The 27,912-nt window shown below is 32.9% G+C and overlaps 2 protein-coding genes across 4 annotated transcripts; one reads left to right on the top strand and one right to left on the bottom strand.

Annotated features, from left to right (window-relative positions):
• Positions 1–147: 147 nt before the first annotated feature.
• Positions 148–27,603, bottom strand: LOC141455839 (XK-related protein 6-like). Of its 3 annotated transcripts, XM_074131270.1 has the most exons (12): positions 26,895–27,603; positions 26,509–26,778; positions 26,223–26,438; positions 24,722–24,843; positions 24,409–24,598; positions 23,058–23,209; positions 22,809–22,924; positions 21,799–21,901; positions 18,414–19,067; positions 3,468–5,048; positions 2,945–3,130; positions 148–973 (listed from the first exon to the last, which is right to left on the bottom strand). In XM_074131270.1, exons 1-9 carry the CDS (start codon positions 27,459–27,461, stop codon positions 19,040–19,042), a joined length of 1,764 nt encoding a protein of 587 aa, XP_073987371.1. In that variant the 5' UTR covers positions 27,462–27,603; the 3' UTR covers positions 148–973; positions 2,945–3,130; positions 3,468–5,048; positions 18,414–19,039. The 3 variants fall into 3 exon arrangements, with proteins under 3 accessions (XP_073987371.1, XP_073987370.1, XP_073987372.1); XM_074131269.1 differs by having other exon boundaries at positions 148–3,130; XM_074131271.1 differs by lacking the exons at positions 148–973; positions 2,945–3,130; positions 3,468–5,048; positions 18,414–19,067; positions 21,799–21,901 and having other exon boundaries at positions 23,058–23,208.
• On the top strand, positions 13,940–20,761 carry LOC141455836 (uncharacterized). Its single transcript, XM_074131266.1, has 4 exons — positions 13,940–15,122; positions 15,205–15,294; positions 16,326–16,373; positions 16,544–20,761. Exons 1-4 carry the CDS (start codon positions 15,110–15,112, stop codon positions 18,646–18,648), a joined length of 2,256 nt encoding a protein of 751 aa, XP_073987367.1. The 5' UTR covers positions 13,940–15,109; the 3' UTR covers positions 18,649–20,761.
• Positions 27,604–27,912: the final 309 nt, after the last annotated feature.

The following is a 27,912-nucleotide window of genomic DNA, read 5'->3' as shown; positions in this document are numbered from 1 at the left end:
GCAGTCGTACTGAGGAGACATGTTGTTTGACAGATGTATATAAACAGTTTAAATGCTACCTGGTGGCAAACATGTGAACTAAACTTTGTTTACATAGTAAACAAGTCCAATAAGTGCTGCAACCTGGTGGCAAATATGTGAACTAAATTTCCTTTTTTTTTTGTTTTACGTCTTTCTGAAGCAATTTTTTCAACTTTTTTTACTTTTTCTGCTTTTTAACGCTCTCTGACGCCATTTTTTCGTACTACTATTACTTTATTTTATTTTTTGTTTAATGTAAACGGAATTTTTAGTTTTACATTTCTTTAATTTGCCTCTTATCATTTTTAGTATTTTTTAACTTTTTTTTTTTAGTTGTAACTTTGCAAATATAATAAAAATAACAAGACTATGGGAAAAGAGAAAATACATAATAACTTTTTTAATAATTTATAGATCCCTTTAATAGATTTCTGTTTCATTTCGTATGCTGAACCATGGATAGAGGTTGCGCAGCTTGACTGTTCTTTTGATTACAACGAGTTGATGCACGTTATTAATAAGGCAGGCTCAAATAAGGCGCCCGGTATCGACGGTATCCCGTTCGAATATTATAAGTATGCTCCTACGTGTTTCTTGGGACTTACATTAAAATTATTTAATAAATATTTCGCGGAAGGCAAGGTGCCGGAAAAATTTAATGATGCGGTTAGCTTTCCTCTTCATAAAAAAGGTAATTTAAATGACGTTTTAAACTATAGGGGAATATCGTTTTTAAATACAGTGCAAAAGTTATATACAGCTTTATTAGGTGAAAGATTGAGTCGGTGGATGACGCAAAACAATATTCTTTGCGAAGAGCAGGCGGGGTTCAGGCACGGTTTTTCCGCTCTGGATAATATTTTCATTCTAATTAATTCTATCCAGCTGAAATGGTATCAAGGAAGAAAGAAAATCTTTTGCTTCTTTGTAGACTTGAAGTCTGCTTTTGACTCTGTGAATAGAGAAGCACTCTTTTACAAGTTGTATCAGTGCGGGATCTCAACTAAGATGGTTCGCGCAATCCAGAGGTTGTACAGGGATACCAAGTCAGTAATATGGGGTTGTAAGGGCATTTCATTTCCATTCCAAACATATTGTGGAGTTAAACAGGGATATAACTTAAATCCATTACTTTTCTCCATATTTATAAATGATTTGAAAAAAGCTCTTAGAGGAAGGATATGGCTAAAAGATTACAATTTAAAGCTGCTTCTCTACGCGGACGACATAGTGCTAATAGCCGACGATCCAAGAGTACTTCAGCAAATGATAAACCAGTTGGAAGTTTACCTGGAAAACTGGAACCTGGTTCTTAATTAGACCAAATCCAAGATTTTAGTCTTCAGAGCGGGTGGTGGGAAGACTAGAAAATTGGAAATTCAAGGGAGAACCTATTGAGGTAGTCAAGGAATACAAATACCTTGGTGTAAAAGTAACACCTTCTTTGCAATTGAAGTCACATTGGGATGACAGGGCGAGGCAGGCTGTGTTGGGATTGAATAGTGTTTGGGCTGGCCTAATTACGAATGATTATGTACCGATTCCTGCAAAAAATGGGGTATTTAACTCGGTAACAAGAGCTGTCCTTACGTACGGTTGTCAAATTTGGGGTGCCCAGTACTCGGAAAGATTAGAGAAAGTCCAGAGGCTGTACATTAAGAGACTGTATCGTTTGCCAAAAAATACACCCAATTATGTTCTCTACTTAGAAACAGGTGCAAGCCCATTACATGTTTTTACCTTCTCTATATTTTTGAAATACATTAAAAGATTTTGGATTTGGATGGTAATCGTTTAATTAAACAATTGGCACTAGAAATAATTAGAAAAAAAAATTTGTGGTCTAAAGATTTGGCCAATTGGCTTCAAAAGTTGGAATGTAATATAAGTTTGGATTTCCAGTCTCCTGACAGGTTTGGTGCAGAAATTAACAAGATTATTAATACTTTAAATCAGCACTATATTAACTTAAACATTTCTAAAGCTCTTAATAATACGTACCATAAAATTTATAGCAAGTTGTCTTACAAAGTAAATTCCACTTACTTTGGTTTGGATACCTACAGCGTGGGTCTAATTATGAAGATTAGAGGGGAGCTACTTGACCTGAACTATAAGCCATATATTCAAAGAAGAAACTGCACATGCAGTATGTGCAATATGGGCGTCATTGAAGATGTATTTCACTTTCTTGGTCATTGTAGAATACTAGGTTTTATAAAAAAGAAATTCTTTGACAAGGTGACCTTAAAAGAAAGTGAAATGATTCTCCTGTTGAATGGTTCCAGTTGGCTGCCATTAATTGCCTATATTAAAGAATCTATGGCATATAGAATGTTTCTAGTAGCAAATTTCAATTATTAAACATCAATTTGTATTTATTTATAGAGTTATAAGTTTTGAAAAGGTTTTATTTTATTTAATTTTTTTTCTTTAAAATGTTAGCCACAATTTCCTGACAGCCGATTGTATTCATGTCAGTAACCATACAATTCAAATGTGTAATTTTTATTTTTTTTTGTAAATATGATAACAATAAAGTATGTTTTCTATCTATCTATCTAATTTATAGATAATTCTTTATTTTGCTACCAATTATACATTTTTTTTCTTTCGAACAAATAAGACAAAGACAAACCGAACATATTATCTCTTTTATATAATTTTAATGGCATATCTGATAATTTATCAAACACCTATGGGGAGAAAATTGTTTTAAAGATCTTAATTTTTCTGTGAAATAATAATTAAACTTAAAAACGGCAGAGGAAGGGGAGCAAAGTGAAGAGTAAAAAGTAGGAGCTAAAAGGGATTTATCATTTATACTTTATATTGCGTAGAAATATTGAGTACAGTAAATCAGTGAACTTGTGGAGGTGTTCCTGCCATGCACATGCAATTTTATATAAGGTTAAGAACTTACATCTTTTTCAACCAACTTTGCACTTAAAGTTTCCTTATTTTTGTAGAATATTAGTTTCATTCTTCTCTCTCTCAGGTGGTGTGTTTGTTAAGAATAACTGCGCACTTATTAACCGACGTTGGTTACTACCTACTCTACTGTGACTCCAGTTTACCTCTCTAACCTAGAAAATAGTTGCTATCCGACCTAAAGAGACATATATAAAAAAAAGTAAAGAAACACATTTATTATCTATAGATATTCTTCATAAAATTAAATAAATGTGACTGTAATTAAACTAAAACAATTATATGCAAATGTAATATATGAAGTCTATGTAAAAACAAAATAGGTAAGCAAATAAATATTTTTCTTTTAAATTATAAGTTTTTATTTATTTTCCTACTAAATAATACTTTTTATTTTCAATTTAAGTAAAAAAAATCATTTAATAAATAAATGTGATACAAACATGCAATATATCTATACCTAAATAGTACATTTTTTAAGTAATTGATTCATAAGAAAAGTTGATTGTACTTACTCATTTGATCGATGTTTTCTCAACGTCTTTTACATTTCCACTTCAGTTGATGAACGGTTTTACAGTTATTGGATCGATCCATTTCCAATATTTTACATAACCGTTTCAACGTAGGCTTAAAAACAGTGGTGGCTAAATGAGGTAATCCAGTTTCCAACAGTATTATATAGTACGGAGTAGATTTTAATAGATGAAAAAGATGTTTATAAAAATTTGTTTCAAACACATTCATAAAGAAAAAGCTATGCATAACAAGCTATCTGATACACTAAGTAGATCCTATACAGCCAGTTAGATCTTTTTTTAAAAAAGTTTGTTTCTTGTTCGGTTCCAAGGAAACTTTGATAATGCCCAAATTCTAGTACCTTCATAGCCTTCCTTGTATTTTAACTACAGCCCCTCTATAGAGTGAGTATTGGATAATCATTTACATTTTAACAATTTACCACTTACCAAAAACTACACAGTGATTGTGTGATATTGAGGGAAGAGCATCTTCTTTTTAGTTCAAGCAGACTAATATTCAGTGCATTTGAGTGTTATCATTGTTAAATTTGATTTTTTTTTTTTTTAAACACATTCAATTACAGATCCTATAGTATACAGTATAAATTTTGAAAAAAAATAATCACTTAACACATTAAAAGCATTATTTCGAAGTGATGTTTGGAAACATACATGTTAAACGTTCCCAAATTATTGAAGAAAAATCAAACATTTTCTGGAGATTTACGCAAAAACATCAAACTTGAATTTTCCCTCGATCGAAGATCATCTTTGTCAAAATTCTCTCTGATCTGATGGAAACAGTAGACTCCAAAATTTGGATTATATCATGTTACAGAAGCTGTTTATGAGTAGAAGCTAGTTGCTGAGCTATCCTTTGAATATAATTGGCCGGTTTTTACCTTTGGCAAGAATCTTTTTGAAAAAAACATGAGGTGTAGAAATCCTGCGCAGAATTGCTTGACCAGTGTAGATAGTTGGAGAAGACCATTAGTGGATTGATTGTAGGCGAAGAATGGTTGCGATCGGATGTATAAAATAGACTGATGAATTTTTATGGAAGAGATTTTGAGGAGGAGTTGGTAACCTGTCCTGAACCAGACAAACTACAGCAAAGGGAGGCTTGATAGGGAGTTGGTTGATGACTGAAAAGTCTAGTGTCCTGAGTGTAGATGGCAAAAGAAACACTAACTGGTGGTTTGCAATTCGTTCTTTGCTTCGTTATTTTGAGGACAGGAAATCGTTGAAGCATTAGGTTTGTTTTGTTATATTTGAACCTGTTCAGTAGCGGCTTCGCAAGGACAGTAGGAGCTTCAAAATTTCTTCTTATATCCACAAAATTGCTTTCGGGAGACTCCAGATTGTTTTTTGGTTCGTTTAATATTTTGATTGTTCGCTCAGATATCTTAGGTTAATATCATTTGAATAACATATGTATGTACAGTCCGACAAATTAGTTAAGACACCTCTGATGCATTACTTTATTCTGCCCTCAAGTCTCCTTGAGGATGACGCCTCTAAGAAGACATCGCAAGCAGTCACTCCCGGGGATTTTAACACTCCTGAACTCAGTATCTGTAATAATGAAAAAGTACACAATTGTGTAAAATTTTTATATAATCTTTCTTTTTTATTAATATATCTATAATAATGAAAATTTGATGGAATATCTTCAATTTTAATTAAGAAAATGAAATTACTTAACAACTACGACGTTACTCGCACGTGATAAGGTGTAAAACGCATAATGGCCGTTACATATGTAAATGAGGTTACACATATGTATGCGCTGCTTTACGAATATTAAAAAATAATTTCGTATTTTTTTAATTAAATTTCATAAAATTTTGACTAAAAAAAAACAAGTTTTCTAATCATAAAATATTTTTTAATTAATTAATTAAATAGGGACTATGTACTTTATAATGGTATCCGTAGACGGTACTTTTGATTATAAAATAGTTACAACTGATTATTAAATATCAATATTTTTACTTTAATTAGACTAGCTTTAGTCCAGATAAATTTTTGTAATTGCGTTTCTAATAGAAATTCAAATTTTTAAGACAAAAATAGCTATTTTGGATATTCTCGAAAATTGGCTAGATAGATTTCCTTTCATATTAAAGTTTCACTTAAGTAAGAGACTATTGTGGCGACCCACTGTTGGCACGAGACGGCCTCGGGCTCCTCCGAGGCGAAAATGTGTTTTAGTTGATTTATTTCTACTTTTATTCATTTAAATATTATACACATGTTTTTTTTGTCAATAAGACACATGTAAGTTTTCATAAAACACCAGGAGCGGTTAAGAAGTAAAAAATAGATATCAAGTCACTATTGATCAGCGGATCGAACGACTGTTCGCAGAAGGGGAGCTAGGGGATCGACGCCCCTCGCAATTATTAAACGACTTGCGACGATTGGCTGCCAGCACTGATATCGGGCAGCATACCATCCGTCAGTTATGGCTCCAGCGACTGCCGATGCAAGGAGGAGGGCCAAATATTATTTGTGATTTAGCTACAGGCCGACCACGCCCCTTTATCCCACGCAGCCAACGCAAACAAGTCTTTCTATTAGTACACAGCCTGGCTCATGGAGGCCCTAAGGCGACCGCACGGGCGGTAGCCCAACGGTTCGTCTGGCCGCGCATGCAGCGGGACTGCCGCGAGTGGGCACGCGACTGTGAAGATTGCCAGAGGGGTAAAACCGGGAGACACACGAAAGCGCCGTTAACAGCGTTCTCCCAACCCGGGGAAAGATTTGCGCATTTGCATATTGATCTTGTGGGACCGCTCCCACCCTCGCAAGGCTATAGGTACTGCCTGACCTGTATAGACAGGTACACTCGGTGGGCAGAGGCGATACCTCTACAAAGCGCTACTGCGCCCGCCGTCGCTTCTGCCTTGTACGCCGGCTGGATCGCAAGGTTCGGCTGCCCAGCCTCAATCACCAGCGACCAGGGGACGCAGTTTACGTCAAGAGTGTATCATGAACTGGCGGCGCTCACAGGAACTCAGCTCAAACGAACCACCGCATATCACCCGCAGGCTAATGGTGTTATAGAGCGATGGCACAGGACTCTGAAGACAGCGCTACGCTGCCATGGAACAGATAGCTGGATGGACAGACTGCCCACAGTTTTGCTGGGTTTACGAGCAGCCGTGCGTGAGGATACGGGACTGTCCCCTGCAGAGTATGTGTATGGAACCACGCTACGGTTACCAGGCGAATTCGTTGGGGAGGAATTCACTAACCAGACGCAGACGGAAGTGGTTCAACTACTTAAAAGGTCTATGAGAGCCCTGCGCCCGGCACCGACGGTCTGGCACGCCCGCCAAAAACCATTTGTTCATCAACAATTGGGAACCTGTTCGCATGTTTTCCTTAGGATCGACGCGCACAGGTCCCCGCTGGCGCCGCCTTATGAAGGTCCATATCCCGTACTCTCACGAACTGACAAGACCCTATGTATCGACCGACGGGGCAAAAGCAAAACGGTCACAATCGACCGGGTCAAGGCGGCCTATGGCCTGGCCACACCAGGCCTTGTCATAACACCAGTGGCGCCAGAGCCTACCCAGGTCCAAGAGAAGCAACTGGGAGCACACCCGATCGACACCACACAGAATCACGCTACACGATCCGGGCGAATCAGCAAAACCCCGCAGGGCTATGGTACGCAGCGCTGCTAGGAAGGGGGTGCTGTGGCGACCCACTGTTGGCACGAGACGGCCTCGGGCTACTCCGAGGCGAAAATGTGTTTTAGTTGATTTATTTCTATTTTTATTCATTTAAATATTATACACATGTTTTTTTTGTCAATAAGACACATGTAAGTTTTCATAAAACACCAGGAGCGGTTAAGAAGTAAAAATAGATTGTATGTACGAAGTTACGAGAAATACATCGTTTAAGATACATATTTGTGGTTCTTATTTTACGCATAACCACACTATCTTTAATATTTAATAAGTGATTGAACCGTATCTTAAGTAGATGAAAGTTGGTCCCTATCTTAGCCAGCTAAGAGTGAAGGTCCAGAGTTGGACTACTCCTAAAACCTCTTTAAAATCAATCTCACAAAATAATTTTTGATAAAAATAATAGAATATGATATATTTAGTAACTGTACAAAGTTTAACGTAGATTGCTAAAGTCGTTTTCGAGAAACTTTAAAAACAAACCAGACAACACTTTGGTATCCATTAATCAAAAGTGATCAAGGTCGAAATTCTAGTAGGCATTTAATGATACATATATCGTTAAAACGTACGTAAGTTGGTAAATTCATGCAATTAAGGCAAAATTTCTAAACAAAAAATGCCTAGAAAATCTTTAAACATTCACCTTCTAAAAATCAATGTCTCGTACGTTCGTTCAATTCAGTTAATTTCTTTTGATGGTCAATAGATACTGTTCGTCAAAATCCAACTTATAGTATGAATTTAAAGGATATATTCAGATGAAATGAACAATGTATCATTTTCAAGATAGTTTTTGTTTGAAGATTATCAGTTCTTTCAGAAATATATCAGCAATCTATTTATTGTAAGTTCCTTCAATCTATTTCCTTTAATGTTAAATAATAACATTAAAAATAAATTTGAGTACTCATTTTATCATATAAGGCTGAAACCTAAAACAATTCCTAAAAGGTGGTTTACGCTAAAACACAGGACAAGATTTACTTTAGTTATCACAATGTACTGGGTTCATTCAGTTATAATAATAAATTTAATAAAACTAAAACTACCAGAATCAAAGTATTTAACACAATGTAGTAACTTTTATGAAAATCGGGCTACCTAAATTCACCAAGTTATGTTTATGACTGACTCAACATAAAATTTATAATTATAACCCAGCCTTGTAATGTTCTAATGCCTATATTTATAATTATTTTAAACGCCAACATGAGTTTAGTAATAGTTCCAAGCTTTAAGAATGGATAAATAATGTTATAAATGCAGCAAGAGAAAACTTACAAATGGAATGTCTTCAGATCTTTAAACTTGTGAAGTTTTAATTATAAGTGTTAAAGGGGCGAAAAATATTGTCTAATCGATTGATAGATCCCTTCGATAGTTAAGGAAAAGATGGAAGGTTAAGGTTGGGTTTTGGTTGATGAGTGTGAGCTTTGTTGATGTGTATTTTGTTTAATAAAAAAAAATAGTTGGGATATAGTTGTTTATTTTATTCTTATGTTTGTTTGAACATTTTCAACTCTTCCCTGACTGTGAGTTAACATTATTTCAGAAGTGGGATTACGGATTACGGATTACGGATTACTTATTACTTATTACTGATTACTTATTACTCATTACTGACTACGTATGTATATGTGTTTACCAATTGACTTTTACAGTTAAATTGTTTCTGGTGCCAGTAAATCTTCAGGCAGGTAATTAGATACTTTTGTTGATAAATTTATAAATTCGTTAGAGGTATATATAGTTGAAAAAAAAAAAAAAAAAAAAAAAAAAAAAATATATATATAATAATAATAACAATAATAATAATTAAATAGAAAAATAAATAAAAATAATTAAATGAAGATGGAAAACTGTGGAGGCTGTAAAAACAAAATAGATGAGGGTGAACCATCTATATTGTGTGATGGAAAGTGTAGCCTTTGGTGGCACAGTAAATGTATTCCTGGCATGACGGAGGTGAAATTGAAAGTACTTGCTAGTCCGGAAGTGTTGTGGCTTTGTCCGCACTGTATCACGGTAAAAGATGAGCATGAAAATAAGGATTTACTTCGCATATTAGTAAATCAGCAAAATATTCTGACTCAACTTGTGGAGCGAAGACCTGACGTACAAATCATGCCAGACCTTAACAAAGAAATACCTCAATTTGAGGGTACTGAGGTAACAAGCGGTGCAAAAGACTGGTTGCGTACGATTAATGGCGTTGGTAAAATTCATGGATGGACTGAGGGTATGAAATTTGAAATTGCTAGAGTTCACCTAGCGGGACCTGCCAAATTCTGGTACCTGAGAAGAGAGTTTAAGGACTGGAAAGATTTTGAAAGACAATTTAACAGTACTTTCGTTCGTGAATGCGACAAAGTTGATCGTTGGAAGAAAATGTACGATAGAATGCAATACCGAAATGAGTCCGCAGTGGAATACTTCCATGAGAAGATATATTTATGCTCAGGCTTAGACCTACCATTCGCCGAAGTAAAGAAATTAATGCTTGAAGGACTATGGTCTCGGGATGTAGCGAATCATTTACTCATGAAAGAGCATAAAAATGAAGACGAGCTATTGGAGTCACTTGTAGCCTTGGAGAAATTGACTAAGGTTAGGGAAGAGCGTGAGAGAAAAGAGAGAAGCGTTAGAGACAGTGTTGGAACAAGTCGAAGGAACAAAGATGGGCCGCCATTTAAAGTGGGTTCCGTGACAGATAAGGCTGTGGCCAAGCCACAAACAATTAGATGCTACCGATGTGGCGGTACTGGTCATTTTTCGAACAATTGCACGAAGACCGAATCAAAGTGCTACAATTGTGGAGAAGTAGGACACATCTCTAGGGATTGCCCTTCACCCAAAAGAGAGAAAATATGCCACAAGTGCAAGAAAATCGGGCACTTAAAGGCTGACTGTCCAGAAAAGGCATTATTAACCAGGATGCCACAAAACGATTTCGTCGAAAGGTATAAAAAAGAAGCTGTAATTGATGATCGCTACAAAGTAGATTCTTTTATTGATACAGGCAGCAGTGTTTGTATAATGAGAGCGAGTACCGCGATTCGTTGCAGAGTGCATATTAGGCCGTGTGAAGCTCCTGTCTATGGCTTTGGTGAAGGCTCTGTGTCGTACGCCTTGGGGAAAGCTGTTGTAAAGCTTTCCATTGATGATGTTCATGTTCAAGGTACGGAATTGTTCATTGTAGCCGACGGATGCCAACCATATGATCTGATTGTTGGTAGAAATTGGACTGAGGCTCCCGAAGTGGAAATGGTGAAACTCGGAAACAAGGTCAACTTCGGAAAGTCAGGCAGATTTCCTTTCTTAGAAATAGAATTACAGGAGAAGATTCGCAGCCAAGTAGTGGCCACAAAACCGGTAGAGGTGCCTGCCAAGAGCTGCATGTTTATAGAAGCCAGGGTAGATAATCTCCATTTGCAAATACCTATCACCAACCATTCGGAGAATGAGAAGCAGATTGTGGAAGGACAAGTGATTGCCAGAAATGCAGAAGTTGGGGTGAACAAAATAAGCGAAGATATAGTAAAACCAAGGAAGCCGTTGACGGAAGAGCAGCTAAATATATCCGAGACACTGACTGCAGAAGAGCAAGATCAAGCCTTTATTATGTTAAAGGAGAAAATAACTAGTGCTCCAGTTTTAGCCTTATACGATCCTAAGAGGTACACTGAACTACATACGGATGCGTCGGCGAGTGGACTAGCAGGAATGCTGTTTCAGCAAGGGGACGACAAGCTCATGCATTTGGTGTACTGCATAAGCAAAAAGACCAGTGAGGCGGAAAGTCGTTACCATTCCACCAAGTTGGAATTAATGGCCATCGTCTGGTGTCTAGACAGATTAAGAGTCATGTTGTTGGGAATAAAGGTAACAGTGATAACCGACTGTCAGGCATTGGTGTATTTAAATGCAAATAAAACGAAGAGTTCACAAGTTGCCAGATGGTTCGACCTACTCCAAGAGTACGATGTGGAGGTCAAACATCGTACAGGTGAAAGGATGGCGCACGTAGACGCGCTGAGTAGAGCTGCGGTGGAGCCGGCAGATGATGTAATGGATACCATAATAGAGTCGAGACTTGAAGTGATGTTGGCGCTCTCCGAAGAAGATCATGTGATGGCGATGCAGTACGGGGATAAGGACTTAAAGGACCTCATAGAGGATCTCAAAACCAAACCCGAAGAAAGATCCGCCGAACAGAATCGAAGAGTACAAGAATTTAGCCTTAGGAACGGTATGTTGTACCAAAAGGATAAGACAGATGGAATTTATCGTTGGGTTGTCCCGAAAGCGATGCGGAAAAGTTTGGTGGTGAAGTTCCACGACCTCGCTGGGCATTTCTCCATAGATAGAACGATTCAAAAAATTAAGGAGCGATACTTCTTCCCAAAGATGAGACGCTATGTACGTTTTCACATTCGGAATTGTCCGGAATGCGTATTATATAAAACTGCCAGAGGAAAACAGCCAGGTAAATTACACCCGATCACGCCAGGGAAGCGGCCGTTCAGTACGATAAACTTAGATCATGTGGGACCGTTGGTACGAAGTACTAAAGGGAAGCGACACATTTTGGTGATAATTGACAATTTAACCAAGTACACGAAATTGTATCCAGTGGCAGATACCTCAGCTGCTCAAGTGTTGAACAGTGTAAAATCGTTTGTGTTAAACTATGGGTTGCCGGATCGGATTATCACTGATCGTGGCACTTGCTTTACATCCAAGCAGTTTGAAACCTACTGCATCACGAATGGCATTAATCATATCTTAACATCAGTGCGACATCCACAGGCAAACGGCCAGGTAGAGAGAGTGAATGCTACTTTACTACCAGTAATTCAAGTCTCTATGATGAAGGAGAGAACATGGGATAAGAAGTTGGAGGAAGTGGAAAGTCATCTGAATAATGCCATGAATAAGACTACAGGGATCTCACCCTTTCAAACCTTGTTTGGTTACAAACCGAGTTTTGTAGATGGTGCTTTGAGAACTCTCACTCAACAGTCCGAGAGTGAAAGAAGAGATGTAGGGGAACTCCAGTGCGAAGTGAGGAGGCGAATAGAAGAAGAACACAAGCGTTGGAGAGAAAAATACGACCAACACCACACCACCGTGAAGTACAATATTGGGGACATTGTGTTCTTACGTAGACCACCTATCCCGACGAGTGAACCAACCAAGCTCCAGATCAAGTTCAAAGGACCTCTAGTGGTTACCGCCGTGTTACCAGGGGATACTTACCGTGTGATGTCGTTGAGAAACGAAGTCGGCGCCACCTATGCAACAGTGGCTCATGTGAGCTTGCTAAAGGGCTTTGGAGGACGAGAGAATAAAGAAGATGAAGAACTAGCTGGGAGCGAAACAGACATTGAAAGTAAGGCGGGTGAAGCGATGGGGATTGAGGAAGAATCGAACTCTCAGTTAAACGTAGGGACCCCGCGCTTACCTCAGCAACAAGAAGCGCCTGCCAAGGGGAAAGAAGAAGACTGCGGTTCGAGTGATCGCAGGAGAAGCCAACGGAAGAGGAGACGACCTAGGAGGTATAGTGAGTAATAGGCCATTAGGGACATCACGAGGCTAATTGAGGACAATTAGCGGGCAGAATGGCCGAATGTTAAAGGGGCGAAAAATATTGTCTAATCGATTGATAGATCCCTTCGATAGTTAAGGAAAAGATGGAAGGTTAAGGTTGGGTTTTGGTTGATGAGTGTGAGCTTTGTTGATGTGTATTTTGTTTAATAAAAAAAAATAGTTGGGATATAGTTGTTTATTTTATTCTTATGTTTGTTTGAACATTTTCAACTCTTCCCTGACTGTGAGTTAACATAAGGGTCTGTAAAAAGTGCGTCTTAATTAGATATTATTAAATCCTTCAATAAAGAAACAACTCAATCGTTTATGAATATCTTAAATGTTAAAATGTTGCTTACACTTGCCAAGTCATAAACCTTTTATTCGAAAATGATCACATTCAATTTCATAAAATAAATTAAGTTACTTTTTGTTCTATATGTAAATTCAAAAATAATAGGACCTTAGTTTATTACATTCTGCTAAATAATTCTTTATTCAACAAAATCATAGCTCTTAGTACATCTATCAGGGCTAACAGTGAGCTAGATGCTAGACCATTCTTTTACAAACCTGACAGTAACAGTTTTCTACCAAATTATCTTTCGAAAAAATCATACTAAATACCCAAGTGTTGCACATGCTCAGGGTAAAATCTTGAAGATCTGTTTCACTTAACTTCTGTTTTTTTTTTTTTATAAATCGTTCCCTGATCAAGGGCATTAACACGTAATGAAAACATACATAAATTTCAAAGTCACTAATACTTGAATTAAACACAATATGCTAGTATTAATATTATAAATTACAATACTTTATTATATAAAAACGATTACAACATAAGAAACCTTTTTAAGTGAGCTGAGTGAACTACGTAAGGTTATAAACAGTGTTCTACTTTAAAATCTTAAAAATTTCTTGAGGAAGAAGTTTTATTTTTGATGTCTGAATAATCTTATTTTATTTTTTAATTTTGTTATAATTTACTTATGAGATTATTTGTTTATTAAAAGATGCTTTTTATATTTTTTTAAAGGTGTGCCCCACGAACAAATTATGAAATAATACACATTTCATCGGCGGTACTTATACTAAAAATTTCTTCGCAGTTCTGTTTGCAAACATAGAATGGTTAAGCTAAAATGTGTTTCTTTTACTATTCTTTCTTGCGTAAAAACAAATTTGGTGAGATTCTCTCACAAGGTTTTTTTTAATGCGTTTATTATAGTTTACAGTTTCTCTTTTTGTTAATTTATTATAAACAATTTTCAACGAAATTAGCAAGAAATGGAACTTAAAATCATGAGTTATTTCTTAAAAATTATTGTCATGTACTTCTGATATTGACTTTTTCTAATGGTTTTCTTGTAATTTTTCTTGTTAAGTACATTCTTGAACACAACGAATTTAAAAGTGAGCTTAGCTTACTGCATTCAAGTATTTTACTTAATAGAATAAGCATAAAATAACCAAAATTTCGTGAACTTGTGTTATTAATTGATTTGATTAATTTTCATGAAAAACGAACGATACAATTTTTTTTTGAAAGATGTATACACTTATTTCAATGCCTCAATTCCTAAATAATTTCATGTATTATTTGTCAGAAGTTTGTTATTTTTAAAGAGAAATGTAATTGTTAAACCTTTAGATTCAAAGGTAATGTAATAATGAGTGCAATATATCATTTCAGCAATGGTTCAACTTTTTTCTCTATTTTTTTTTTTTATCTGATACGCTGGGCAGTTAAAAAGTGTTCAGTTATATTTTACAACCAATAAACTAGATTCCTACAAAATAATAATTAAATTTAATAATTTTATACATAACTAAATACCACTGTGAAATGGCATGTTAAGAGCAGAAACCTGAGATTTTATTTTTATAGGAACAGCATTATTTTATTAATGGAAACAAATAATTTTTAATCGTACTTAGTTAATAAGTACAACAAATATTTACGATTAATATAAAACTGTTACCAATATATATGATAGACAAACAAACACAAATTGAATTAAAAATAAATTTTATTAGAATTTACTGATAAATACGAATGTTTATTGATCCGATAACTGCTTGACTAGTTCACGGTTGGTTATTTGGATACAGTAGCACCCTACAAGTCAGGTGGATCGATTGAAAGGGAAGATGTTTACCTTATTTAACACAAGAATAAACAAATTAAAAATAGCTAGCAGAGAGAATACCTGCAAAATTTGCGAGAGGTACTATGTGAATGGTACTTTTAATAAATATTTCCTTTTACTACGAGAGTGTAAGTGATGTAGAGCTCAGATTATGTAGATTTGCTTTGGTAATTTAGAGGATCTAATAATGGATTTGTTGGGTAAGATATGCATTGCCTTTATTTCTAGGACTTTATATGATGAATTTACAATTCGTCTAAAATTGTTTCTTCCCCCTTTCAGTGTGTAAAATAATAATCAACGATGAGCTGGAGAATGAAGTTGTTCATGACTGTAATAGTTTGACTAGTAATACATCTGACATTGAATACAGTAAGTTTTTAATTATTATAAAATTATATTGTGTTGTGATCAAAAGGAATAAAGAAAAATTATGCAAGATTCCATAACTTGTGATCAACTTGTTTGGTCTCCATCTCTTCATTCGTTATTTCCTTGAGATGTTAGTTAAGTATTGACTCATTTTCTAAACTTAAAGTTCAAGTTTTAACTTCTCTCCCTCATGAAAATAGTGTGGCTATATAGTGAGACTTTCTTAAGTCCACAGTTCGCATCCTGAGAATTAGTGATGGGAGCACGATCGGTATTCGTCTGATTAACATTAGACACTACACTGTAACGCGATCAGAAATACCTTCGTGGGCTAAATGCGTCTACGCGATAACTTGTGCTGTCCACCATTTTTTTGGTTTATGGTATTAATGGAGGTAATTATGCTGGAATCTCAAATAAATTCCATAGCCCCTAAAAAAAATTGGAGAGAAATGCTCATCAGTTTGGATACAGACTTATAGTTAGTCTTATTGTATCACATCTAATTGAATTTCTAAAATATTTTGTTTAAGGAAACCTAATTTTAGGCTTAGTTAAGAAAAGATGCTCTTTAAATAAGTATTTTCAACACGACTGGGCAACTACTCTGCCGAAAGTTACTCCTACATTATTTAAAAATATTTTTTTATCATTTTTATCTTTCTTGTACAACGAATTCAAATGTACATTTTTTTAAATCTGCCTTAAAATAAGGAAAGATATTGTAATGTACTCAAGCTTGTCGCAAATTGAACATCTGCTCACATTGAATGAGTATTCACGGCACTGAATCTGATATATTACAATTTAGAGCACATACTCAAAGATGAAATTCTTTTTTATTCACATTATTTAGTAATATACTGTTTGCTTTTGTATATAATTTGTTTAGATGCAAATAAAGTTAAAAAAAATATATTTATGAATAGTTATAATGTGCTGTAAATTTATGGAGGCAACCGTTTTTATTTAAATTAAATTTAACAATTTTTGCAACCCCTATTTCAGAATTGTTTATTTATTTTTTTCAGTCCCTTTAAATAGTGATGATGAGGCAGATATCGAACCGGTTTGTATAGGTAAATAAAATTTGGTTATTTATTTAATCATAATAATTTTTATCATATATTGCTTATTGATAACCATTTATACTTCTCCTATGAACGGCTTTAAAATATCGCTTCTTAGGTCTTCACTTTACAGCTAATTGCATTATTTTAGCATTATCTAATTCTCTTTGCTTTCATAGATACCGGCTGTACGAGTGTTGATTTTCTGAGAACAACACCTCCATCACAAATTTCTGAAGCACAGCTTTATGAACTGAAAAACAATCGTCCAACTCCGAAACTATCGCTACAAGAATACAACAAGAAACAAGTACGCACATTCCAAACATCATGGTACAAACGATTTAATTGGTTATCAGGGAGTACGGTAACCCAGAGAATGTACTGTTATGTTTGTTTGATGTTCGGTGGTACAGATATCGACTGGTGTATTAATGGGGTTTTTGATTTAGAGAACTTCAATAAAAAAGCCTATAAACATCAATCTACTAAACATCATCTGTTGAATAAAGAAAAGTTTCTTTTATTAGGAGTTAGACAAATAGAAAATAAAGAAGTTGGGTACGTTCATATGTTGAAACATAATGAACAGGTGTCATCAAATAGAATGGTCTTGAAACGAGTAATTCAGGCCATAATGTACTTATGCATACAGGAATTAGCTTTTGGTGAAAATGTTGATCAATATGGCAATAATGAAATTGATAATTATACAGATGTTTTAAATTTACTCAGCCAGAATGAGTTATTGATTCGTGATTATTTAAAATCATCGATTGCTTTTAAACTGACCATATCAGACATCCAAAGAGACCTCTTTGAGGTGATATCTAGTATAGTTAAAGAGAAAATAATATCTGAACTTAAGCAGTCTACTTTCATTTCAATACAAGTAGATAATAATATAGATGTCGCTAGTCACAAACAGATGAGCATAATATTTAGGTACTTAATAAAGTCCCAAGTAATCGAAAGATTTATAGGTTTTTATGATTTTCCTAAATCGAAAAACAACACCTGTAACAATAAATATCTGTCGAATTTGATCCGTCAAGTGTTAAAAGATTGGAATGTTGAAGGAATACAAGTGATTAGTCAGTCGTACAACGGTTCTATTTCGCTCATTGATAATAACAACCTGTCATTACCATCATTGGTCAGAGAATTCTGTCCTTATGCATTATGTACTTATTGTTATGCCCATAATTTGAATTCAACATTGTTATACGCGTGTAAAAATGTAAAACAAATACGTGTCTTTTTAGGTCATATAACATGTTTCAACAACTTCTTTAGTAAATCCACAAAAACTAGAGATCTAATTAAAATGGGCCACAAATTTGCGAACAATCCGTGTCATATAATATCAGTTTTAGTAGAAAAGTTTTCTGAAATTCTTAAAATACTTAATGAAATAATAAATGATGATAATTCTCAATGGGATTACGATTCATTGAACTCAGCTCAGGTTTTATTTAATTACATGAACGATCTGAAATTCGTTTTCATGTTATGCGTTTATAAAACTTGTTTTAAACATGTTGATCCACATTTTAAACATTTTGAAACATTTTTGAAAAACGTGCAAGAGTGTATTAAAAATATTAAATTTGCCATAGCAAATATTATTGATTTAAATAATGACATATTTGTAGAAAATTGCCTTACAGAAAGTTTAAATTTAAATAAAAATCTAAAATTTGATGAAGAAGACAGAATTGAATTAAAGTTATTAACATTTGAATTTCTACGTACATTAACAGATCAAATGAATGAAAGATTTTTAGATTTGACAAATTTACAGTTTATTGATTTATTAAATGAAGAGAAATTTCTTGATTTTGATAAAGGATTTCCTATAGAATACCTACATTCTTTGCTTAAAATCTATCCATTTTTTAACCAAGAACAATTACAAAATGAACTCAGTAATATTTACAGTGATATTAAAAAGTCTTTAACACCTTTTCAGTTGTTGAAACATTTAGTAGCCAACGGTTTAGATGGTGTTTATGAAGAGGTAACAAAACTACTGAATTTACTACTTACATGTCAAATATTGCCGACAGATGATGAATTTGTTGCACACATCACATTAAATAGGGTAAAATCTTATTTATCTAATAAGAGAATTGTCTATAGATCATTTTGCTTGGATTTATTAGCCATTGAGAAAGATTTGGCCAGAGATCTCTCTTCAGATCATATATTTATCGATAATATTATCGATCTATATGCACAGAAAACTAACCGACAATTCGATTTGATCTATAAAGTTATCTGAATATTTCTTATTTGCGATTTAATTTACTATTTTATAATTATAATTTATTTTTTTCTCTGTGATAAAACACTTCCTTTATGTTCTTACGAATATTACACAGTTTTCGGTCTCCAAAAGAGAGATTAATGTTACTGATCTGGCACTTAAAACACCTTCAATAGATAATAAAATATCTTTAAATGATATAATGTTCGTATTTTTACTTCTGTAAATGTTCCTAATGTTATATCGACATCTCCCTACCTCTTTGATTAAATGTTTCTTCAAAATTAACGAAGTAAAATTCATTTACCAGTACATTTGTAAAACCAAAAATTTTAACATTGCATTCGCACAATTTACCTATCTTCTTTCTTTTTTGGTTTACTTTTAATACTTCAAAGCCTTTTATTTAAATTGAAAGCTTCGCCCAACTCGCTCTGTGAACAAAAGTAATATTAATGAGCAAAAAAATAAATAAATAAAATAAATAAAAATAAAATATCGAACAACCTTAATATTTATAAATAAAAAAAAGAAAAGATGGAAGATAAATGAAAAATATAGCAGTTACTAACTCTCTAATAATTTAATAAGAAGTTATTTGTTATTGCACCGTTTAATGGTCTTTCAGATAAATCCTTTTTTTATTAAAATAATAAAATTAAGAAACCAATACACGTGAAGTATGTAACAAATAAAAAAGTTGAATAATACATTTTATTGAATATATTTACAAAAATATAAAAGATTTCTTTTAAGAAATATACAAAAAAGTACAAAATTTAAAATATAAGTAAATAATAAATTAAAAAACAGTAAAAAAAAATTAAAAAATGAAAATATATTTCAGGTACAAGTTTGAAGTATTATGGCAAGGTAATGTGTTACTTTTGCACAGTGAATATGGAATTTTATTATTGCAAATTATGTTCATTTAACAAATGGACTCAGAAATAATGCATGTTTTTTTTTTGTGTTTAAACTAAATTTGTAAAATAAGCTAACTCACACATATTATTAGACAGGGCATTGGATATTAAGTTATTTAAATTATTATTAAACACGAAAGTCACAACATATTTAGGCGGAACAAGAAATAATACATTTTTCAAATTTTAATGCGCAAGCTGATACGATTTTAAACAAATGGTAATCTTCTATTAAAGTATTTCTCCTTTTAATATATTTTATATTATATATTTACCTATAAATATATTTTTATTCATGGAATACTTAGTGTTCCTTATAATTGGATTATGTTGTTTTGTGAACATAATTTACCACATTTTCGGAGGGTAGTATGTATGCACGTATGTTTGTCAGTATACACATTTTTAAATCCAACGAGTGAGTCCAGGTGCTTAGTCATATGCATACTGAATAAAAATATATCTGGTTAGGAACATTTATCAAAATTATTATGCCCAATTATGTTTTTGTTTTATTTGTAATGAGAAGATTACATAATTTGATAATAACCGGCAAATGTAAATAATTATGGTAAAAAGCCAAAATACAAAAAGAAAGATTTTGAGACTATTAGGTTTTCTATCAACGAAGAAATGCTCATAAAAAAACTTTACTTGGGAAAGCCTACTATCCATTATTTGGATAATTTAATTACATACATAATTAGCGAGAAATACACGAAGATGATGAAATAAATAAAAAAAGAACTTGTTTCCAACAATGGGCTGAACTTGAGTAAATTTAGAGGTGGAAATACTAGTTAAATTTAGATTCTTTTCTTTTTCAAAGTGTCACATTTTGTAGAATCATAATTAGTTGATTAAACACTTATTTTATAATGGCTGATTTACATGGTAATATCCGTACAGAGAGTAAAAATTTAATAGAAAATAATTTACTAAACCTCTTTAAATAAAGTTATTAATTTCATTCTAAAAGAAATTTCATTAAGAAAGAATTACGTTCATGGAATTAAACGAATCAATTAACTCACTCTTTTTGGAAAAATTAAATTGCAAATATTTCTGTGTGTTTTTCTTTTTTTAAATATAAAATTGTAAAAATCAAGATTTATACCTGATTCTTAGTTTTCTTATTTATTAATTTTTTAAGGCATTATTGAGTATTTCAATTGTTTTTATTTACAATAAATATAAAATATTACAATTTTAATTTTATTTTAGTTCCTGACTATACATTATTATAATTGAGTATGATAAGCGTCCAAAAAAGTTATACTAAAATCGCATCTCAGTTTCTTCAAACAGCCATGTTTGAAGAACAAAAACTTTGGATACGTTTCTAATGAACTGAGAATAGCACAATCTCGAGCCACGCATCTTAACTTCTTTTTAATTTCGAATAGTTTCAATTTTAACAATAACTATCAAGTTACAATTGTCCACTATTAAATAATTATTTGTGTTTCGTAATTGTTACATAAAATAAAAATGTAAATACTATACGGTTTTTAATTTGCCATTTTATTTTGTTTGTCCTTTTTTTTTTTTTAAATAGAAAACAGTGGCTACTAAATAATAGTTCAATCTCCTGGAAATAAATTAGTAAAGGCTACCCTAATAATATAGGTCATCTCCTCAAAGAAGGAGGGTAAAAAACAAAACAGAAAAGTAACTAACCGCAACATACTTTGATAATAATAATATCAGAGAACCTCCAAACAATGTCCCAATAAAATTAATTTTACCCATTGCTGAGAAAAATTGATTTTAATGAAACTGTAAATATTTTTATTTAATTCTGCTTTTGACAATAATTTTAGTTAGGGGCGAATCATGATGCAAATTTGCCACTTTAATGGATCTTTTAATCTGCTATCACTCGCTCTTATTCTAAATGAAGAGATATCCAATACTATATTATTCAAAAGTCGTAAGAAAATCTTTCTCATCAGTTAAGATTACTATTACTATTATAAGATCACTATTAATGTTAATATTAATAATAACCGTATTTAAAAAAAAAGTTGTAAAGCTCTTCTTGTGATAAAATTTGGAAATAATGGAATGGCAGAAAAACAAAGATGCTATTTACAAAAACATAATACAAAATAAATATTGGGGATTCTCTTACCCCAACTTTCTATCTCTTAGGAACACTTTACACGAAAACTTAATAAATATATTATTACCTTCTGTAAAAACCAAATAAACCACTTAATATTGTAACTAGACTTACAATTTAGTTTCATGTTTTACCATTCTTGCGTTTAATTTAAGTTGGGCCGCAGTAGGACTGCAACATACTTGATCATCAACCTCGTCACCGGAATCTACATCACCTGTGAAGGAAAGTATCTCTGATTAAAAAACTAATGTAAAGATTAATTTAAATCAGCTGTCATTAATAAATTATGAATACCTACTAGGAGAACTAGGTTCTAATTATTTATCAATAATGTAGATTGTATAAGAAGGGCGGTTCCACCAAAAAGGGAAAGGAACGCAGGCCATCCAAAATGCCCATTGTTCCAAAATGCACATGTAGGTTAATGTTAAGATCTTAAGATAATCTCTTACATGCCCCAGAGATTTGGTTTGTACCAGAAAAACTATAAGCGACATTTAGTACCACTAATGTACTATTTAATACAAGGAGAAAAAAACAAACAAATATAATTCATTCAATTCAGCAAAAGTAATTCAGTAAACTATTTCAGAGATCAAAATTATTTAAACCCAGAGTTGGATCCGCAATGCTGGACAATATGATTTCTTTCACTATAACTAGTGTCCTTTTTTCCACTCTTTCCTGGGTCGGATTTTCATCCTCCAGTCATTGAATCATTGAATTATCATATTGGAGATGAGATGTTTGCGTTTCCCTATCTAACTCAGTTAATATGGTAACAGAAGAATAGTAAGTGGAATGAAATTTCTCTACACAAATTCCAATGATTCACTTTCTCAAAATGGGTGAAATCTGAATTATATGGAAACATTTTTAGCTTGAACGTTATAATTATCAAATTGCAAATCATTCAAGTGATATATTCGATTTGGTACAATAAGTACCTCTCATGGTATTTTACTACTATACAGTATCTCGATACCTTCTAATAACTTGTATTAGACGATTAAGTTAACCAAAAACATCCCTATAAGAACCCCTACGATAAATAACATAGTTGTAATCTATTACAAAAAGATCAGGCAACTAATAAATGAAATAGTGAAACTAAGAGATACCATCACTTGAATTAGCTGGAGGGCAGTATCTACTTGTTTTGATATGTTTCCTGTTTCGTTTAAAATATCTAGTCTGTCTTGGCAGGGTGTATGGAATGGTTTCGGGCTCTAAACGGCTGAAAAGAAGCAAAACACAAGGCAAATTAAATTGTAAGAAAAACTGAATTCAAGCGAATCTAGCAAATTAAGTCATAAGCTAAAACTCTATTTAATATTATACGTACATCACCATTTATTTATATGACTCACCATAAATAAGCGTTAGGCTGTAATTGTTGAGGATAGGCATGCCTCAGCATTTCCTCTTCTAAGTCTCTCAACTCGGCCATCTGCTGTTTTTTCTTCTCCTCTAATTTTGCTTGAATTTCACTCTGTGAAGACCCTGGCTTCTCTTCAGTAACCTAGACATAAAATATCACATTTTAGTTATCAAAAATAAGTAAACTGTAAATTACTTATAATTGTTAATTTAAAGTATTAATAAAATAATGAACATTTCATTGTCTATTGTTTTTTTACATTCAAAACGAGTTATTAACATAAAATAATAATGATTTAACAATTAGCATAGAGAATAAGATAGAAATTAAGAAACTAAATCAAAATTATACGAAGAAATAAAATAATTCGATAACTATATAGAACAAATAAAATCTATGCAAGAAAGGTAAATATTAGATAAACAAACTTATACTTACTTCACCATATACCCAAGAGAAGATCATTTAAAAGCAGCGTGTAATATTTAAGAAAAAAAATTAATTTCAAATTTGGTTGTAAAATGTTATGTAAATACATTCAAAGTGGTCATTGCAGGATATTAAAAGTTATAATACTTTTGGGTTTGAGTGTTTTCTTCAAAAGATAAAACCATTCTGAACCATCCTCTCAGGAACTTGATTCTTTAGTACCTTGTGGGAAATGAACGTTACCAATCTCACATTTATTCCATATCGACTTTTAAAGAAGGACAAGTAAATCATGAAAAAGAAAATTACAAGGAAAAAATATATCAAAACAAATAAAATTGACATTTTAGTGCTTCACTGTTAGAAAAATAGCGTTAACAAAGTAACATAGGGGGCCATCTTAAGCAATAAAACCATAATGCACCATACCTTATTCATTCGGATTTAATAAGAGAAGAGAGAGAGAAAGATAGAACAGCGTTTATATAGGCAGTGTTCTTTCGTTAAAGACAACACCCTCTGCCAATAACTAACTCTTAAGTATAAAAAAATCTAAAAGCAGGCAGCTGGATTTGATGACTTATATTACAATAGTAATTTAGAGAACTTTAGAAAAAAATATTGTTGAAGAAAAGAAAGATCTTGAGCATGATTGTTTACCAGTGGCGAACTTGCAATTGGTAGAACCTAAACGATCAGTACTTTGGGAATTCTACCATAATGTGCTTATCTACTCAATTTTAAGGGATTACACTCTTCTAAACGCAATGCCACTTATATATGTACTAATATTAACTTTATTCCTAACAATTTGAGAATGTAATCCAAATAATAAAAAACAGTGAATATTTACTTGATATTTATATCCTATGCCTAAATAAATAAAAATAATAATAATAAATCGAACTCACAATCTGTCCACACCAGAACGGTAGAGGACATCTCTGGCGCGCTATCAAAGTCGGCGGTGGTACGAAGGAAGTTGGTTTCTTCTTTTTCCTTTTTGATAAAGCTGTTTTTGCAGCATATGGATTAGTGAAACGACAGTTAAAAACACCGGGTACACCGTTATGGTGATTGTGTCCTAAACCGCCATAATACCTGCTCAATGTAACAAACAGAATGTTGTTTAAAGTTGATGCCAATCATCAAGCGAAAAAAAATACAAGGAAAACATTTATAATTTTAAATGATAACTATAACTACTAAAAGCTCCAAAATTACCTATATCTGGTTAAAGATTTATGGTGATTCTTTTCAGGTTGTAGATCTATTTGCGTTTCTGTAGGAGCGACCTCTCCATTTGGTGAATCTTCAGCAGATGGCATAGAACTTTCAGTCTGACCCTATACAAAATTTGATAGCATAAGTAGATTGTGTTGAATAAATTATGCACTAATAACTATTTGTTATCTGCAAAAACTACTTTTATCTTTGAAGAATAGCCCAGCAGAAAGTCTGCTTCGAAAACAAAACTTTAACATTTACACTAAATACAGAGGCATTCACACATTTACTTAGACTAGCCTTAACTGTACATTTCAGATTATTAAGGTAACGAATTCTTAAGGTAACCCTTACTTTACGTTAAGCTATATCAGAGATCTATTTTTTTTTTTTGAGTGCCTTTAATAATAATAACCTTTCTGAAGTTGTTTGTAATTCTTTTAAGACACCTGGAATGACCGGTCGCCCGATCCAGATTAAAACAGTCAGAAGAAGAAACTCTTTAGTTTTTCGTACAATAGTTGCGAATTGACCAAATCCTTACTTAAATAAATAAATTACTCAACGACCTAATGCATTAATAATTCAGCGTTTCATCGTGAAGAAAATGCACATTACTTAAAATTACGTTGAAAACCTGTCTTTTACTTAATTTCTTTTTTAAATAAAAGTTGCCACTCTGTTTTCAATTTAATTAATACATTATATGATTATTTTTTCGTGATTAACTCGGTCAGACTAAAAAATATTTTTCATTGAGAAAGATAGAAAAAACAAAAAAACTTGCATAACTTCCTCGTTAAGAGAATTTGTTGAAAGTGGCAGCATTTACGATTACCAGATTCAGGGAAATATTTGAGAGTTTGACAAACCAAGCATATTTGATAAATAAAACATGTATATTTACCAATCGATTTAGAATGATCTGAATCTTTGAATCTACTATCTACAGAAAACTTTGAAATAAGATAAACATCGTAACCAGACATTTATTAAAAAAGGACAACCTGTTCACTTTTACAAGTATTCCATACCTAAGCAGCAGAAAATGATCAATGGAATCAAAAACGATCAGTAAATATGACATTAATAAAATCTTGTATAATAGATCCAATGCTAATCTAATTAAATTCACACTTCAATAAAAAAAGAATACACTCTTAGAGTATAAGTTTAGTGCGCGATGAAGCTTTGTAAGTGGAATTCAAGCTCTACAACAACAAATGATGAAGGATAAAAATCTTGACACTCTCTCTCTCAAAAAAAGAGGAAAATGTGCATGTTATTACTTGTTACAGCAATGAAATGTTCATAAGTATATTATTTTCTAATCTGGGACACTTGTATGGAAGACCTCACCTGGTAGAATTCCAATCGTAGATTAAACAGCTCAATAATAGTGAAATTTTCTCAAAGGCATTGAAATAAATACTGCAGTGATCAGTTTATAGTTTGAATTAATATTCTAACTAAACTAAAAAAATATTTAAAAAATTACCTGTTGATTTAAATAAATAGTTCTTGGCCTGTGTTCATATTTCAATCTCCTCACATGAAAATATCTATAATACAGACCCATGAAAACAAATCCAAGACAGTAAACAGGAATTAGAGCTAATGGTTTCAAGCCAACTACCGTTCGATCGGGCAAGGAAAGATACCATGAAAAACAAAGTAGGAGATTCTCAAGTGTCATCACCACGTAGAAGATTATCTACAAAATTAGATTTAGATACAAATTGTAATAAATTGAGCGTATCTTGTAAAAAACTAAAAACCCTTACCATATTATAAGATCTTTGCTGTCTTTCCTGTATGTTCACGTACGAAAATATATATACTGTAGCTATAACTGCAGACACTGATGTCCTTTTCATAACATGATTTTCATGATTATCACTTCCTTCGGTGGGACCTCCATCAGGGCAGGCTAGGAGGAGAAACATTGCTAGCCAATGTAAGACTAACACTACAATAACCCAACGGCCATATGCAGAAGAATAGAGTACCAAAGCGCAGGCTCGGCATCCTACAGTGCACAGTCGCCAGCTCAACTACAAAACAAATTAATTCTGTTAATAAGGAAGAATAAAAGTTTGTACTGTTGTCATTAATGAAGGAATACCTTCCTGATTTACACAATTACATGCAAAACCACAAAGGAAATTACCTGAAATATAACTCCAAGCCACGTCAAGACAAGTTTATGAACATTATGCACTTTGACATTCTTACTGAAACTTGCCAATGCCCATGACACGCTAAACAAAGAAAGGCAAACTGATACTAGATTCAGTTCTCGTAATTCTTTATCCAGGGTGCCGCTCAAAAATAAATGAAGTTCTATTAGTAGAAGTGGCGCACTTTGAGAAAATGCATGTATCATGCGTAATATACAAAGATCTCTCACTTCGAATTTCACACAACTGAGATCTACTGGTAGAAACAGTTTGAAGTATCTCCACAGTATCCCAGATTGGCATGTGTGTACTAAAAGTAAACCGAAACGTCCGCATTTTGTTCCAGTAGTTGACAGAAACCACTTTAATGAAATGCCTTGTACTAAGAGAAGGCTCAAGCCCACGAAAAATATTATAAGGTAACACCAGATTTCTTTACCAGTAGTATACAGTGCATAAGCCGAAGTAAGGTCAAACACTAAATCACAAAAGTAAGAGGCCAAACTAATTATATTAAAAAGGAGATCGCAGAGTGGCAAAAATTGTTTATCTGACATACTAAAACTAGAAAAAACATCACTCAACTTTCACAACATGTTCACAGTCGCCAATCACACTCTCACACACGCGCACCATGAAAACTAACAACAAACTATAAAAGACCTAGACACCATCCTGAATTCTTTACATTCCTTACAAATCGACCTATCCCTCTATGAATTTATTGTTAATTCTCAAAGATTAAACATATAATTTTGTATTTAAAGAGAATAATTGATTATTAAAAATAATATTTCTGTACTTACTTTATTTAAAATGATATCATTTTAGAGCAATAAAGTATACTACGTTTTTTGAAATTCTCACTACTGGCTTAAGGGAAATGAATTAATAAAAAGAATTTACATAAGCTTTATAGTAGTTTGCTTATTGTTTAAAGTAGTATTTGCAAATTTTACAAAAAATAAATGAAGATTTATTCAATATTTTGAAGCAACAGAAATTTCA

The sequence above is a fragment of the Rhodnius prolixus genome, unplaced genomic scaffold (assembly GCF_049639745.1).
Source record: "Rhodnius prolixus isolate KJV_2025 unplaced genomic scaffold, Rpr scaffold_4, whole genome shotgun sequence".
Taxonomy (NCBI): Eukaryota; Metazoa; Arthropoda; class Insecta; order Hemiptera; family Reduviidae; genus Rhodnius; species Rhodnius prolixus.
Note: the sequence above shows the minus strand (reverse complement) of the source record. Positions and strands in the feature narration are given on the sequence as shown.

What these genes read in the sequence shown, in the direction of transcription:
- LOC141455836 (XM_074131266.1), top strand. An exon ending in TACATCTGACATTGAATACA is followed by an intron (nt 15,295 to 16,325) that starts GTAAGTTTTTAA and finishes TATTTTTTTCAG; the next exon opens with TCCCTTTAAATAGTGATGAT. An exon ending in TATCGAACCGGTTTGTATAG is followed by an intron (nt 16,374 to 16,543) that starts GTAAATAAAATT and finishes TTGCTTTCATAG; the next exon opens with ATACCGGCTGTACGAGTGTT.
- LOC141455839 (XM_074131269.1), bottom strand. Translation starts at nt 27,461, where the DNA reads ATGTCAGATAAACAATTTTTGCCACTCTGCGATCTCCTTTTTAATATA. An exon ending in GGCTTGGAGTTATATTTCAG is followed by an intron (nt 26,779 to 26,894) that starts GTAATTTCCTTT and finishes TTTGTTTTGTAG; the next exon opens with TTGAGCTGGCGACTGTGCAC. An exon ending in TCCAGCTAATTCAAGTGATG is followed by an intron (nt 21,902 to 22,808) that starts GTATCTCTTAGT and finishes TTTCCTTCACAG; the next exon opens with GTGATGTAGATTCCGGTGAC.